Below are 14,035 nucleotides of genomic sequence, written 5' to 3'. Positions count from 1 at the left end.
CTTATCATGAAGCTTATAATCTGCTAAGAAGATGGACACTAATTTTTAAAAATTCACACAGAAATAAACTCCTAACTGTGTTAAGTGCTACACAGCAAAGGCACCCAGGACTATAAGAGGTTTTAATAGGGGGACCTGACATGATCTGGGGGTTCAGGAGGAGGTGTTCTGGGAGCTGAAGGATGAGTAGGAGGTTACCAGGGTCACAGTGTTGGGGTAAGGTGGTGAGCCCGGCAGAGGGGTCACCATAATTGAGAATTCCTAGGGTGGGATGCAGCAAGGATGCTGGGCATGGACTCCAGCACAAAGGGTGAAGCGAGGGGGCACCAGAGGATGAAATGTGGCTATGAGGTCAGATCGGGCAAGGCCTCTTAAGAGCAATGGGACATTGCTTGAAAGTTTCAGGCAGGGGGTGGAAGTGGAGAGAGGTCCAGACACAATCAGATTTGCATTTTGAAATGGCTGCTGGGTGAAGAATCGGCTGGAAGAGAACCAGATAGACCAGCCTGGAGTGGTCTCAGCATGAGATGATGGGGCTTAGACCAGGCAGGTGGCCGTGGGGTTGAAGAGACGCTGATGCACTCAAGCGACCTTTAGACGTTAAAACTGACAGGGTGTGAGGCAAACCAAACCCCTCAACACTGTACCCTCCACGTCAAAAACTTACCTCCAGCAAACAGGAAAATGCAGATGGCTTCCAGCAACAGGACAGAGGGCATGTTGATATGACTATAAGGCCAGGACAAGAAAGAAAAAAAAAACCATCAGCAATGGGCTCTGTGAGCTCAAGTCAGACCCTCAAACAAGAGGACGAGTCCTCAACCTTTCCCAGGGCACAAACATGATCCTGGGGGCCCGTCCTCACCATAATAACTAGAGTCGCCTGGAGAAGACCCAAATTCTCAAAAGACATTGGAGACTTTACTCCAATGACTTTGATTTTAAAGGACAACTTAACATTTTCTGCAGACACCCACACACACACACACGTCCCCAGCTCCTTCACAAGGAGCGCTGTGTCCAGAATTGAGGGTCTTAGCTCGTCCTGGGCCGTGACCTTAGGGAAATCCCCTCCCTCTCAGCGCCTCCATTTCTTCATAAGCAGTTAGACTCTTGACAGGTTGAAGATTTGATTTCAACATCTTCATTTTTATGAAACCTAGCAAGGTCACCAGCCTGTACTTGCTAAATTATTTATAAATAGCAATGTGGCTGAGGAATAAACAAAAGTATTTTTTAAAGTTTGTTATTGCCTAGTAATGCTTACAGTATAGATACAATTCAGTTCCGTGGAGCCTGATTATTAATTTTTGAAGGAAGTATTAGGGTGTTAAGTAAGCACTTTTATTTTTTTGTTTTTGTTTTTGTTTTGTTTTGGTTTTTTTCAGCTGCGCCATCCTGCCACCTGTTGGCAGCTCAGCAGCAGCTCAGCTCAGGCCGTGAATCAAACTGGGGACCCTGTTGCTCAGAGCTCAAACTCTTGAGCAAGCTCTTAACCAACTGAGCCACTCGGCCAGCCCTTTAAGTGAGCACTTTTAATAAGAAACTATGGCTGTAGCTCTGATTCTATAAGGGCGCACACCTGAGGTTTACTTCTAATTTTAGCTGTGAGGCCCAGGAAACGCATCACTGTCCTTCAATCACAAAGATGCACAGCTCAGACAATCTTAGGTTTTACAGCAAGCGCACATGTACCATAAGAACCGAAATTTAGACTTTCCCCCCCAGTATAATTTAACAGGAAACGATCTAAAAAATATCTTGATAAGAGGTTCTAGAAGTTCTAATTTTTGCCTTTTGGGATCCAATACCTTCACGATCTCACCCTACAGTTTTTCTGCATTCAACTTGCCCAGGAAGACAAGACTTGAAAGAGTGAGGCAATGCCACTTGTGGGTCTTACTAAAGTTTCCTTCCATTAAACAAATAACATTGACACTCATGGAAGAGGTAACTCTGAAGAGAGGACCCCTGGCAGAGATATGGACCGGGAAACACTGCTGGGGTCCTGGGGAATCCCAGGTCCTAGAGAGGAGGGCAGGGAGAGAAGTGCTCAGTCGCTGCGTGTGGGACACAAGGCTGCAGCAGGCAGTGGGAGACCCACTTCAACCTGATGCACCCACTCGGGAAGGCCCTTCAGCATCTTAGGTAAGCACCATTCTCCTGCATCTAAGACCACGGACCACAAGCCAGAGCCCCAGATCTTCGGTTATGTATCCCAGGCCTTCCGACCTCCCGGCCTCCACTGGGGGGCGCCAGTTCTCCAAAACACAGAACAGGAGTTTCCTTCTCATCTCTAGCAAGGCACCGAAATGGCCTGACTTAACCTGCGCTACAATGAATTCTCCGACCAACACTCACTCTACCCCCTCTGCAGGGGCATTAAAAACACACCTCCCCGCTGCAAGAGCAAAACTGCAAATCCAGAGAGGACTTGCTGTGCAGGCTGAGAGCAATGGCAGCCTTGAAAAGCAGGCCCCCTGGAAATGCAGATTCTTCAGGAAAGTTTAAAGTCACCCAATTCGTATCCATAAAGGTGCGATGGCCAGACCTTACTTGGAACTACAGGAGAGATGAATCGACAGTAGGGATGTGCAATCGTGAGTCAGTGCTTACCCCATGGACCTGCAACCCCACTTACAGGGAGCTGGGGGATCAGACGGTCACAGTATGGTGTGAAAGAGGAGACGCAGAGTGAATGCGCATACACACCTTGGAGATGAACGGAAGAGGTCGCTGATGCTCAGAAGGGGAGCACAGCTCAGGTCGCCAGCTCTTAATGCAATGCACTCTCCCCTAACCACGCCACGTCTGGAGCCGAGGTCAGCTCAGAACTCCACCCCCATCTGCAAGTGGCCCTGTGGTGGCAGAGCACCTGCACCCTGAATCCAGAAGCCCCGGTTTCTCATCCCGTGCATTGCAACCCTGACAGGGGCCATGGTTCCTCACTCACAAAATGAGGAGGTTGTATCAGATGCTGCTAAGGTGTCTTCTGGTTTTAAAAATCCCCTTTGATCGCCCCTCCATCATGGACCTACTATGGTCAGACCTTACTCCACTGTATATATTCAGCTCGTTGGATTTCAAAACACTTCTGAAAAAAACCAAGCCAAAGGTCCCAACCAGCTGAGAGTCTTTGTGCTTCAAATGACTAAGAGGCTCATGTCGTCACCTAATCTAGGGGAAAATCAGGTATTTAACATCAAGAGTGGGGGAGTCAGGAGCTCCCCAGATACGATCCAGGGGACAAAGCTAGACCAAGAGGATACTGGGTGGCTGAGAGACCCCCTCTTCTTGCTAGCCTCCAGCCTGGCTCAAGACAGCAAGGGACTTGCCTTTCCCCCAAGGATACACTGTCTTTCCTCTTACTCCACACAGCAGAAGCAGGACAATCCCCACCTGCCACCAGGGGCCAGGCCTGGGCATGAGAGGCAGGGCAGGGGTAATGGACTTCTCAGTGCTTTCTAGTCCTGAAGTTCAGGATGGTTTCTGGGGTCACAGTTTCTGACCTTGGGCACATGAAGGACTGTGAGGCTCAGGCCTATTAATTTTTTATAAAACCATGATTCTAGCAGCCTCCCCAGGCTGCCATGAGGACAAGGTGAAAGGAAGTCTGGAAGGTTCCTGTCGGCATAGTAGGGTGCTCAGTAAACATGGGCCTTCTCCCTCAGCTATGAAGTAAACCTAAGCAACTTCATCTTGCTCTACTATGTGCCCCTGCTTGCCCGGTGAATGTTTTTTCCAGAGTCTCCTAAGTTTCTGCTCATTAAAACAAAACCTAAGTTGGCAATCTGCACATCAATGCAAGAAGTCAAACGCCTCCTTGTAAGTGTTTGGATAAGACTGTGCTCACTCTGGGACCACTGTAACACCTCCTTCCCCTGTCCCCTAACATAACCCCTATTGTCACACAGCCCACACCAGAACAGCCTGCTGATATGTTTATCTTGCCTGCCAGGTGGCGAATGCCTCCGGGACTAGGGACTGCAGTCTTGTCTCTGCTGGAGCCCCTGCTGAGTGTGTCTGGCACACAGTAGGTGAGAAGGTGCCTTCTGGGTAAACTAAACACAAATGGGACACTTCCAGCTGAACCTTGTCTTTCTTTATACCAAGATAAAGGAAATGAGGGCTATTTCGATGCTGGTGAAGCATTGATAGTACTAAGTATTAATTAGTATCTGTTCCCACCCAATCATTTTCAAGTATTCAGTTCATTACCCCCTCCTCACATGTCAAAACCTCCTTGAAATACTAATTCAACACTTTACAACCTTACATCTGAAAACTTTTTTAAAAGGATGAATTCCGTAGTAAAAATCAACAGCTACTACCACCCTGTGGGCATTTACTGTGAGCCTGGCGCCGGGCTCCATATTTGTGTGTTTTCTCTCTCCTACTCCACACAGCCAGCCAGTGCAAGTATTATTCCCTTTTTACAGATGAGAAATTGGAGGCATGGAGAAGTTAAGTGTTTTGCCCCGGGTTACATAGCTAATAAATAGATTGGACTCCATTCTGGCCTCCCCAGTGATCGGTTCAATCCACCACCTTCCTGGCTCTGGGGAATCAGCATGGAGAACAGAAGCATAATTAAAAGTCAGCCACCCAGGATCCCGCCCTTCGGCAGTTTTCCACCCAGCTAATAACCTGCCAGCAATTCCCACACTGGAGCACTTGAGGCGATTTCCAGAGCTTTCTGCAATCTTTTACAAAGTAGTCAGGAGTCGTGTGCAACCCCGGGGCAGAAACAGACCATTCGCTCCCACCTTGTCAAGGCTTGTCCATCACAACGCCTCGCTCACCACAGTTGTTCCTCTCTGTTCCACGACTCGTGCCGCTTCCACGTGTTATTCCTGGCTTCTGAAACTTTCCCACATGGGCTGAGATCCCCCTGCCCTCCCAATCTCCCAATCTTCTCATCTGATTGTTGTCTTCAAATCCTGGTTCCACACAGGACTGGGGGGCATTGGGGACAGCAGAAGAGCGGGGTGTGCTGCAGGGCACCACAAAACATTGCCCTCTGGGCTTACATATCCCACGACGAAGGACGAAACCCAGGGCAAAACAAGGCTACTTTTGAAAAAGAAGGACCGGACTGGCTGTAGCTAAAAGCAGTTTTACAGGACAATGCCTGCCTTCTCCTCTATGATCGGAAATGAAAGGGGTGCAGGGTGAAAAAGGAAACCACTTCCACCTCCTTACAAAACGCAATTCCAACCCCTAATATTAGATTAGCCCTTGGCAGCCTCCTTCCTCTCAGTCAGAGGGATGGAAACCTGAGCCCTTTATAAGAACAGTCAACGCCTGAACAGGAAAACCAGAATCGGAGGTAGAAGTCTCCAGACAGGAAGCCCTTGGTGTTTTCTGCTGTAATAATTATCTTTCTTGTCCATTGAACAAAACCCTTGGCACAGGCCCAGAGTCCAGGGAAGTGGACAACACGTTTCTAGTTTGATGAGGCAGGGAGAAAGTTTTAAAAGCTGCCCTGGTAAAGCCTTGGTCCCCCTAAGAGAATCACAAATTTCGAGAGCCCAACAGTCTGACAACCAGAAGTCAGCACCAAGAGACAATTCCCTGGATGGCTGGGGAAAAAACTGGGCAGACAGGTATAAATCACAGGGCCTCCCACACTCGCCACGCTTGCTAAGAGACATTTTCAGCCAAAAGAGATTTTGATGTTTGATGATACTGGAAAATCCTTTAAGTTGTACAAATTCACTGCCTTGGGACTTTGGGAAGCACACACACAGGACAGGAAGCCCAGGGACCAAATTCCAGCCTGGCTCTGCTTGTAACCAGCCAGGTGACTGCAAGCAACAACTTCCCCTACCTCAGTTCATTCATCTGTCAAAGGAGGAGAATCTCAGTTTCATAAACTCACACAGTGTTGTAAAGACCCAGTGGAATAATGTGTGAGCATCCCTCCTGTTGGTAAAATACCATCTAAATGTGTGATAAACGATTACACTTATTTCATTTAACAATCCTCATAACCCTATAGCGTAGACATGATCATTTCCATTTTTATACATGAAAAGGGTCTTGGAGGAATTGGGGTCTGAAGTCACAGAGTCAGTAAAGCACAAGCTTGGATTCAAGCCCAGGTCTTCTGATGGCAGAAAGCTTGGCCACGACAAGAAGTGTGCAGTTCACAGGTGACGTGGAAAGAGCACTAATCGGACGTCAGGAGACCTGAGCATGAGCCTCTCCAGTAAATTCCTTCACATCAGTCTCTCAATTTCCTTCTCTCAAAAGCTGGGGTGAAATCACCCATCCTATTGACCTGCAAAGGTTGGCAAAAGCCCCCTGGGCCAGGGCAAAGTTTCCTAAATGGAGATCAGAGAAATCCAGTTTAAGAGAAGGAAGGGCTCAGGATAGGGAAAGAAAGCGAGGGACCAAAGGATAGCAATCATACGCGTACTCTGGGAAGCCCTACAGGTACTTTTGCAGATGGAAGAGGAATAGAAAGCAGTCTGGAGCTGCTTAGAAGGTGAAAGGGTAAAGTAAAAGAAGGACTTCAAGTGTGTTCAGCTGTCCCAGGAAGCTGGCTTGGGGTGATGCTGAAGCAAGGGTGTTGCACAGATAGGCGCTCCCTTGTGCAGGGTCTCCCAAGAGCCCTCCAATAGCCTTGTAGAGGATGGGAGGGATATATTTTTTAATATCCTTGTGGGATAAAATTAAACATTAGCCATTCTGTTACAGTCCTCCCAAATAAAACAGCTTTTACCGATCTGTGAAGTACAAAAGTTTGAGGACCACTGTTCTAAAACACTAACAGTGTTGCTGACCCACTGATAATATTAGATGAAACTTCACTTATTCAACAAAACCCACAAAGCATCTGGCCTGGGCCCAGCACCCTCCTCCCAGGTGTCCGGGAAGCCATGAAAACGCTCTTTAAGATGCACACCTGGTGGGGGCATTCTTAACAAAAGGCTTTTACATTTTCACCAGTAGTTTATCCCCAATGTCATCACTTGCCAATTAATGACTGTGCCATTTATGAAGCTCATTAAAAACCCAGGAGTCCAGGTTCCTGGGAGGCTCTCTCATTCGCCCTCAGGCAGTCTTCCACTCTCTGTAACTCTCAGTTTTCTCATCTGTAAATACATAGGCATCTGACTATGATTCATTCCACAGGAGTCAAGCCTATTGAGGAGAGGGGGGGAGGAAAAACAGGCATATCTTGGAGATACCGCGGCTTTGGTTCCAGCCCTCCGCTATAAAGCGAGTATCACCATAAAGCAAGTTATACTCTTTTTGCAGGAGGAGGCTCTTGCCTTTAATTTGTAGAAAACACAACATCTGTGAAGCGCAATAAAACAAGGTATGCCTGTAGCTACTTTAAACTCTGGGTGGCAGACCCAAAACCAGATTTGAAGAAAAATGTCACTGCCAGTTTTCAGTCAAACAGACCAGTATGATGAAGGAAGGAATTCCCCTCTTCCCCTGGGATTTGCCTGGGGACCGAGTCTGGAAAATTCTTACATGGTTGAGAGATGGCTCTGAGCTGGATTTCTACAAAAGAAGGGTAAGGGCCATAGCCTACCTGAAGGGCAGCCCAGTGGCACTTTGTACCCCCATCAGCCATAAGAAGAGAATGTCTACGGCCAATGAAGGTGAGTGGCATTTACAAATGAACAACCACCTGCCAAATGCAAGGCTACCTCTGACTTCTCTGACTTGTTCCTTTTCTGACTCTTTTTTCAATAAATGCACATTTCTTAATATATCACACTGAGGCTTATATTTTTAGACCTCAATTTATAAAACACTGAGAGGTTCTAGGGTTTTTGTTTTTAATTAAAGGACCCCATAATTTGAAAATTGCAGGTTCTAATTATTCAGTTCCAAGACACCAAACACACTGCATGGTGTCCCCACTGAAAGTCCCCTCTCAACTGGACAGTCACTGGTTCCAGAATGAAAGGGCAGCCAGGTGTCTTCCTCCCTTCTCTTCTGCCTGGATGTCCACCAAGTTTGGGGCACTAAATGATGCCCCTTGGCAAGTTTCAAAAGTTCGATTCTGACACCCTCGCATTTACCGTTCCAGCAGGTGGCCGGGGCCCTGCCCTGGGCAGAAGTGCAGAAGTGCAGGAAGGTCTGGGTCGTGTGAGTGTGTGTGTGTGAGTGTGTGTGTGTGTGTGTGTGTGTGTGTGTGTGTGCGCGCGCGCGCGCGCGCGTCTGTCCGTCTGTCTCCTGGCTCTCCAGCAGGTGAGATCACCACAGAAAAAAAAATCCCCTGGACTTCCCAATCGCCCAAGGGCGAGTCTGTCAGGGCAGCGGACCCCTCTCGGGCTCTGCTTGAGGACACTGCGCTGGAGGCACTCAGCTGCCTGGGAAAGCTGCACAGGAGTAACCATAACACCTGCAGATGCTGTGTAACAGGGCCTTGGACATGTCCCCAAAGCCTTTATTCAGAAGACAAGCCCTTTCTGCGGCCACCAGGTTAGGGGTTTCCGAGACTGTGCCAAGCAGCTCTGGTTGAATACGTGGCTCCCTCCCCACCCACAGCCATCGAGTCCCTCTCCTCTTACCTGCGGTCCGCGCCCCTCGACTTGGCGCTCCAGTGCCGGGGACCCAAGAGACGGGCAGCTCCCAGGCCTGCCGCGCGCCCCCTTCCCGAGACTCTGGGGCTGCGGGCAGGGAGCTCCAAGGAGGCGTGCGCCAGGTGCGATCTTCTCCGAGACACCGACTGCCCCGAGAGGCGCGCGGGCCCCGCGACAGCGCGCAGGTAAGCGCAGACAATGCCGAACAAAGCCCGCGATGCCGCTCGGTCCACGCGGGGCCGCACGGTCTCCGGGCTAGGGACAGGGAGGGCTGGGAGCCCAGCCGGCTCCGCTCCTGGGGGAGCGAATAAGTAGCCGGCGCTTCTTCCGAGGCCGCTAGTGGGACCCGGGGCTCGCGGGCTCCGGAGGGGCTGAGACAACTCTGGGCTCTGGCTTCCTGGGACCCGCGTGGCGAGGCGCACACAGAGGGACCCTGGCGCGGAGTCGGCTCTGCTGGCCCGCACGGGCGCGGCTCGGGCCAGGGGGCGCTGCAGGCCCGCGCGAGGCGCGCCGGGGGTGGGAGCCACGTGGGACACCTGTGTTTCTCCGCAAGGGGAGGCGGGGAGAGCGGCGCGGGAGGTGCATTTGGCGCTTCTGGGAATCCGGCCCGCGTCGCCTCTCGCATTTTAAACAAGGCGCCGCTGGCCAAAGTCGGTAAATAAACGAAGGTACTTACTCCTGCGCGGGGTCCCAGCCGCTCTCTGAATGGTGCAGTAGCGAGAGTTGTGCCTTCCGCGGTCGACTCCGCAGGATTTATTGCTCCGACTCATGCGAAAAGGTTGGCTTTGGCATCGTTTCTATTTGTCATGGCAGTTGCTGTTTGTTTACCTGGCTGTCCTATTATTGCAGTTGCGAGGTAATAAGCGGCGCTTTTGGCCAGTATCCCCAATTGAAGCCCCGAAGGTGCCTGCTTTTTAAACATCAAACGCCACAAAGCAAAATAGCACACTGCTTAGCACAATGCCTCGTACATAGTAAGCACTCCACAAATGGTGGCTATCATTGCGTAATCTATAGTTTTCATATACTCATCAAAAAAGTGTCATTACATCATGTGTGCGCATTACACAAAAAGAAAATACCAGTAAGCAATTTAAAAAACACACCTATTCCACCACCCAGAGATAATCACTGTTAACATTATGGTGTATGTTCGTCCAGTGTCATGTCATTCTACTTATAGAACAATTTACATTCTTTTTAGTTCATTCCTCACATACTGTCTCATAACCAGCTTTCCCATTTCCCTTCTTGAACATCTTTCTGTTTTATGTTCTAACATACTTCACCTATCTGCTATTGTTGAACACTCAATTAACTTTTAATTTTAATCATGCAATTAGATATTTGTGTTTTTGCCCAATTATTCCTTAAGCTGCAAGAAGGTCAATTTCTAGGCTACAGAGTACAGTATATGCAATTTAAGGTTTTTGATGTGTATTATCAAATTGCCCTCCGGGGAGGTCGACCTGTTTCTTCTTTTCCTTGACCTTCCCGCCATTATTCTTGTAAATGTCAATTCTGATAGACTAGTAATAATTTTGTTTACACCTTTCCTTTTTAAAAATCAAGTCTAAAAATGTTGCATTTCTGTCTGTGGTTCACAGTTGGCTTCCAGCCCTCCCCACATTGCCAGAGCAGTGTAAGTAATGCATGAGCACCTGTGCAGGGGAACTGGCTTGCAGGCCCAAATGCTTGGGCAGGGGTGGGGGGTGGGGGTGCTGTGCCTCCAGATGGGCATTGTCCCATAGAAATGTAATGCAAGCCATATACATGGGTGATTTTATTTATTTATTTATTTTTTAAAGATTTTTTATTGGGGAATTGGGGAATGGGAACAGTGCTGGGGAATTGGGGGAAGGGGAACAGAGAAGTTGCTGTCGTTTTTGTTCTTCAATCTAGTTGTGGAGGATGTTGCTTCACTGGCCCAAGTTGGCACCATCATTGCGCTCTTCCCGGGTGAGGCAGATCAGTCGCCGGCTTCTGGACGGCCGCTCACTGCGGCTGCTGGCCGCTCACGCTGGCTGCTGGCTACATACGGTAGCCCATGGCAACCCACTGCCACAGGGACTGCAGCCTACGCCGTCGCCGGCGACTCATGGCAGCCCAGCTCCAGGTCGAGCTGTTGTTCAGCATCTTAGCTGTGGAGGGCAGTGTCACTGGCCCTCATATGTGGGATCCGAACCGGGGCCCTCTGGCATCCCAAGCGAGTTCTTAACCATCGCGCCACTCGGCCGGCCCTACATGGGTGATTTTAAATGTTCTAGTAGCCACATTAAAAACTGAAAAAGAAATTAATAATATTAAACCAGTAGATCCCAAATATTATCTCAACATATTACCAATACATTTTCTACCAAGTCTTCAAAATTCTGTGATATTTTACATTTATATCTCAATTTGGACTAAGCCACATTTTCAGTGTTCAGTAGTTACATGTAGCAAGTGGCCTGGGCTGCTCTAGACAGAGCAGGGGGTTGAGAGGCACCAGACCCCAAGTCCTAATAAAAGTGGAAATTTCACAGCTGACAGCCCTCTCCCCAGCCTGTTATGATGGATTGTTAACATTTCACAGCACACTTTAGCCTAATCAGATTTACCTTAGAGAAGCCAAATTTCAATTCTGGGTATTTCTTGACAGTTTGACAATCTTTTATTGGCAGTAAATTTTCATTCCATGATTAAGAAGTAAAAGATTAAGCTATAAATACTGGTACAGATACCGATAGCTTCAAACTCCTTCGCATCAAGTATGATCTCTCTGTCCCAGGTGCCTATAAGATCAGGTGGGCAGGTGGAGAGGAGGGACAGGCAGGCGGCCCAGGCTCTGGAGTGGTGAGTGGGAAGCTAGCAGGGGCAGAAGCTTTTTATAGAGGGAAGCTACTACTGTCATCCAAATCTTTGTGAAGATTTGTGGACATTTAAAAAAGCCACCATGAAGGCCCGTCATACCAAAGGACTTGTGAGTGCCTTGCTTCCAAGGACTTGCCTTATTCATCTTTGTGACCCCAGTGCCTGGCAACTCTACATAGTAAGTGCCCTTTTAAAATGTGAATTCATTCATGAAATGCCCTGTACAGTGTGTCTCAGTAGTCAACATACAAGGCATGAAGATGGCTGAATTCCATGCAGATAAATGGAGACTTCAGCATGAAATGGGAGACACCCCATGTGGTGAAATGACCACTGCTTTGGAGATGAAGAGGTCTGGGGTCCCCCGCCCACATACCCGTTCAGTTCTCCTGCCTGCTGGCTTCCTGACTGAAAAATATGCTTAATTTTCCACTGCTGTTTCCTGGCCTATAACTTTCAAGGATGATGGGTACAATGGTTCCCAACTCTGTGGAAGCCCAACTCGAATTCTTTACATCCAGTGCCCCCAATGATAAAGGAAGGTAAAGCACATATGAAAAGGCCCAAAGTGAGATGCAAAACAGAGCCACAAAAGTTGTAGATTTCCCAGAACCCACAGGGCAGCTGGTAACCAGAACCCTCTTATTGAGAAATGAAAGGACCGAAAACAATGCATCTTAAATGGCAAAGAAACCATCCCAGAGAAAACAAAGGGCCCCGTTCTGAAGTGCTCCATAGGTAGCAAGTTAAGCCTTAGCCAAAACCAGGGGCAGGGGTGGGGTTGCCCAGACACGAGGAACGGAAATACTGCCATTTCAAAGCTGAAGTCCCTTAGGTTTGGGGGAGACACTGATTGTTTTAAGGAATAAAGTAAATATTCCAGCTCCTTAAGACTGAGGATCATTATGCACAAGGTTTTACTGGATTTGCTTTTGGGAAATGTGATGCTTTCTGGTGAATCAAGCAAGCATGGAATGTCTACAGGGCAGAGGCTACCCTTGGGTAACCTAAGTAGGTCCTTCAGTCAACACCCCAAACTGCACAAGCACTCTCCTTCAAACTGGCAATACTTCCGAAGTTTGTTCTCTTTTGTTTTCACACACAGATGTGTGCCTTAGTGTAAATTTGTTGAATGGAACCCTGAAGCACCCTGGAGGCGGCAGAGGAGGCTTCTGACTTACAAGCTTCACAGTCCACCTCCCTTCTTAGAAGGCTCACCTCACATCACTGGAGGTGGCACCTCCTTATCAAAGGTTACCCACGAGCTTTTAAAAACGCCATCACCTCAGGGTCTCAGGTCAAAGGAAAGCACAGGAAAATGGCTGAGGCTGGGCAGCTAAAGCCTTAAATGAAACCAATTTTAGGGGGTTATTGGAAAGCTAATGCCAAGATTCGGGAACCTTCCTGGGGAAGTTAGACTGCAGTGCCCAAAAGGTACAGTGAACAACGTTTAGGGCAGTAGAAAAAGCGTTAGCAGTTGTCTGGGTGAGCTCTCCGCAGCTCTCATTCTGTGCAGATGGGCAGCAGTCTTCGCTATAAATGAACCTCACTTGAATTCCGTTCAACAAACACAATCATCCTTCCGCAAACAATTCATGTTTGGAGCCACAGGCTGCCCTCCAATTCCTTTAATCTGGAAAAACAAAACAAGCCACCGTTGAGAATCTTCCATGTTTAATGAGTACGCACTGCTTGGGTGCCAGGCTGGCTTCAGAACTGCGTGCACTGGTGGTAGTCCAGGTGTCACTCTTGGCTAATCCCAGGAAGAGCTCAATTTGCCAAATCCGGGCGGTAGTTGGGTTGGTGAGGAGCCCACTAGCGACAGTAATGGTTCAGTGCTTTGGGCTGGCAGCCAGCCTCTCAGCAGTGAGCCTCACAATGACTTAATTCTCCTCCTGGAATTTGGCAGCCTTGGGCCCTGCTGGTTAAGGATCCTCATGTTATTGGTTTTCTGGAACATGCACTATGCAGCAAGAGGGCTCCTTTTCAGAAGGCTAACCACCCTCATTCACAGTTTTGAGCCTTTGACATTTCTACCTGCCCAACAAAAGAATTCGACCAAAAGAAAAGGCCTATATAGAATGTCTTCCCCTCCACCCCCTCCATTAACCCGTTCACTGTTTAATCAATGGATCTGATTTGTCTCAATATTTACACGGCCTCTGCCAGGTTATCTACTATTTGTTCAGCTGTGTGGTCTCAGCTCTAGTGTACTTACCTGTGACTGAACTAGATATTTTGAGGGAACCTGAAGACGGGAACTGGCAGGTGTGATAGGCCATGCACGGCCCTACTGAACAATGAATACAGCAGCTACTGCAATGTCAGGCACAGAGCTGGAGCTCATTACTTCTTGAATTAACAAATGCTCATTAAAATAGGAAATATCTTAAACCTACTCAGAAATAAGACCTGGTGTGGTGGTCTGGTCTATTAGTTAGTATGTGGAATTAACCCAGGGGACATTTAACCCTTATCTCTATTTGTGAGACTAGAGCTACAATTAGTCTGTTTGGGAACAAGGCAAATAGCTGAAGCACCAAATAAACTCCACTGAATGAGAACTGTATATTCAAATTTCCAGTACTGGATGAGGAAACCTTGGAATCTGATGAACTTTTTTTATGGGTTCT

At 48.3% G+C, this 14,035-nt stretch overlaps 1 protein-coding gene across 1 annotated transcript in view; it reads right to left on the bottom strand.

Moving 5' to 3' along the window:
- Window positions 1–8,704, bottom strand: part of VWA2 (von Willebrand factor A domain containing 2) — a 45,241-nt gene extending 36,537 nt beyond the window's left edge. Inside the window, exons 1-2 of the mRNA XM_019660107.1 lie at window positions 8,538–8,704; window positions 668–729 (exon numbers count right to left, since the gene is read on the bottom strand). Of these exons, the coding sequence (XP_019515652.1) occupies window positions 668–719 (52 nt within the window). The 5' untranslated portion in view covers window positions 720–729; window positions 8,538–8,704. The remainder of the gene's footprint in view (window positions 1–667; window positions 730–8,537) is intronic.
- Window positions 8,705–14,035: the final 5,331 nt, after the last annotated feature.

The sequence above is a fragment of the Hipposideros armiger genome, unplaced genomic scaffold, assembly GCF_001890085.2.
Source record: "Hipposideros armiger isolate ML-2016 unplaced genomic scaffold, ASM189008v1 scaffold_311, whole genome shotgun sequence".
Classification (NCBI taxonomy): Eukaryota; Metazoa; Chordata; class Mammalia; order Chiroptera; family Hipposideridae; genus Hipposideros; species Hipposideros armiger.
This window is presented reverse-complemented; position numbering and strand designations above follow the sequence as displayed.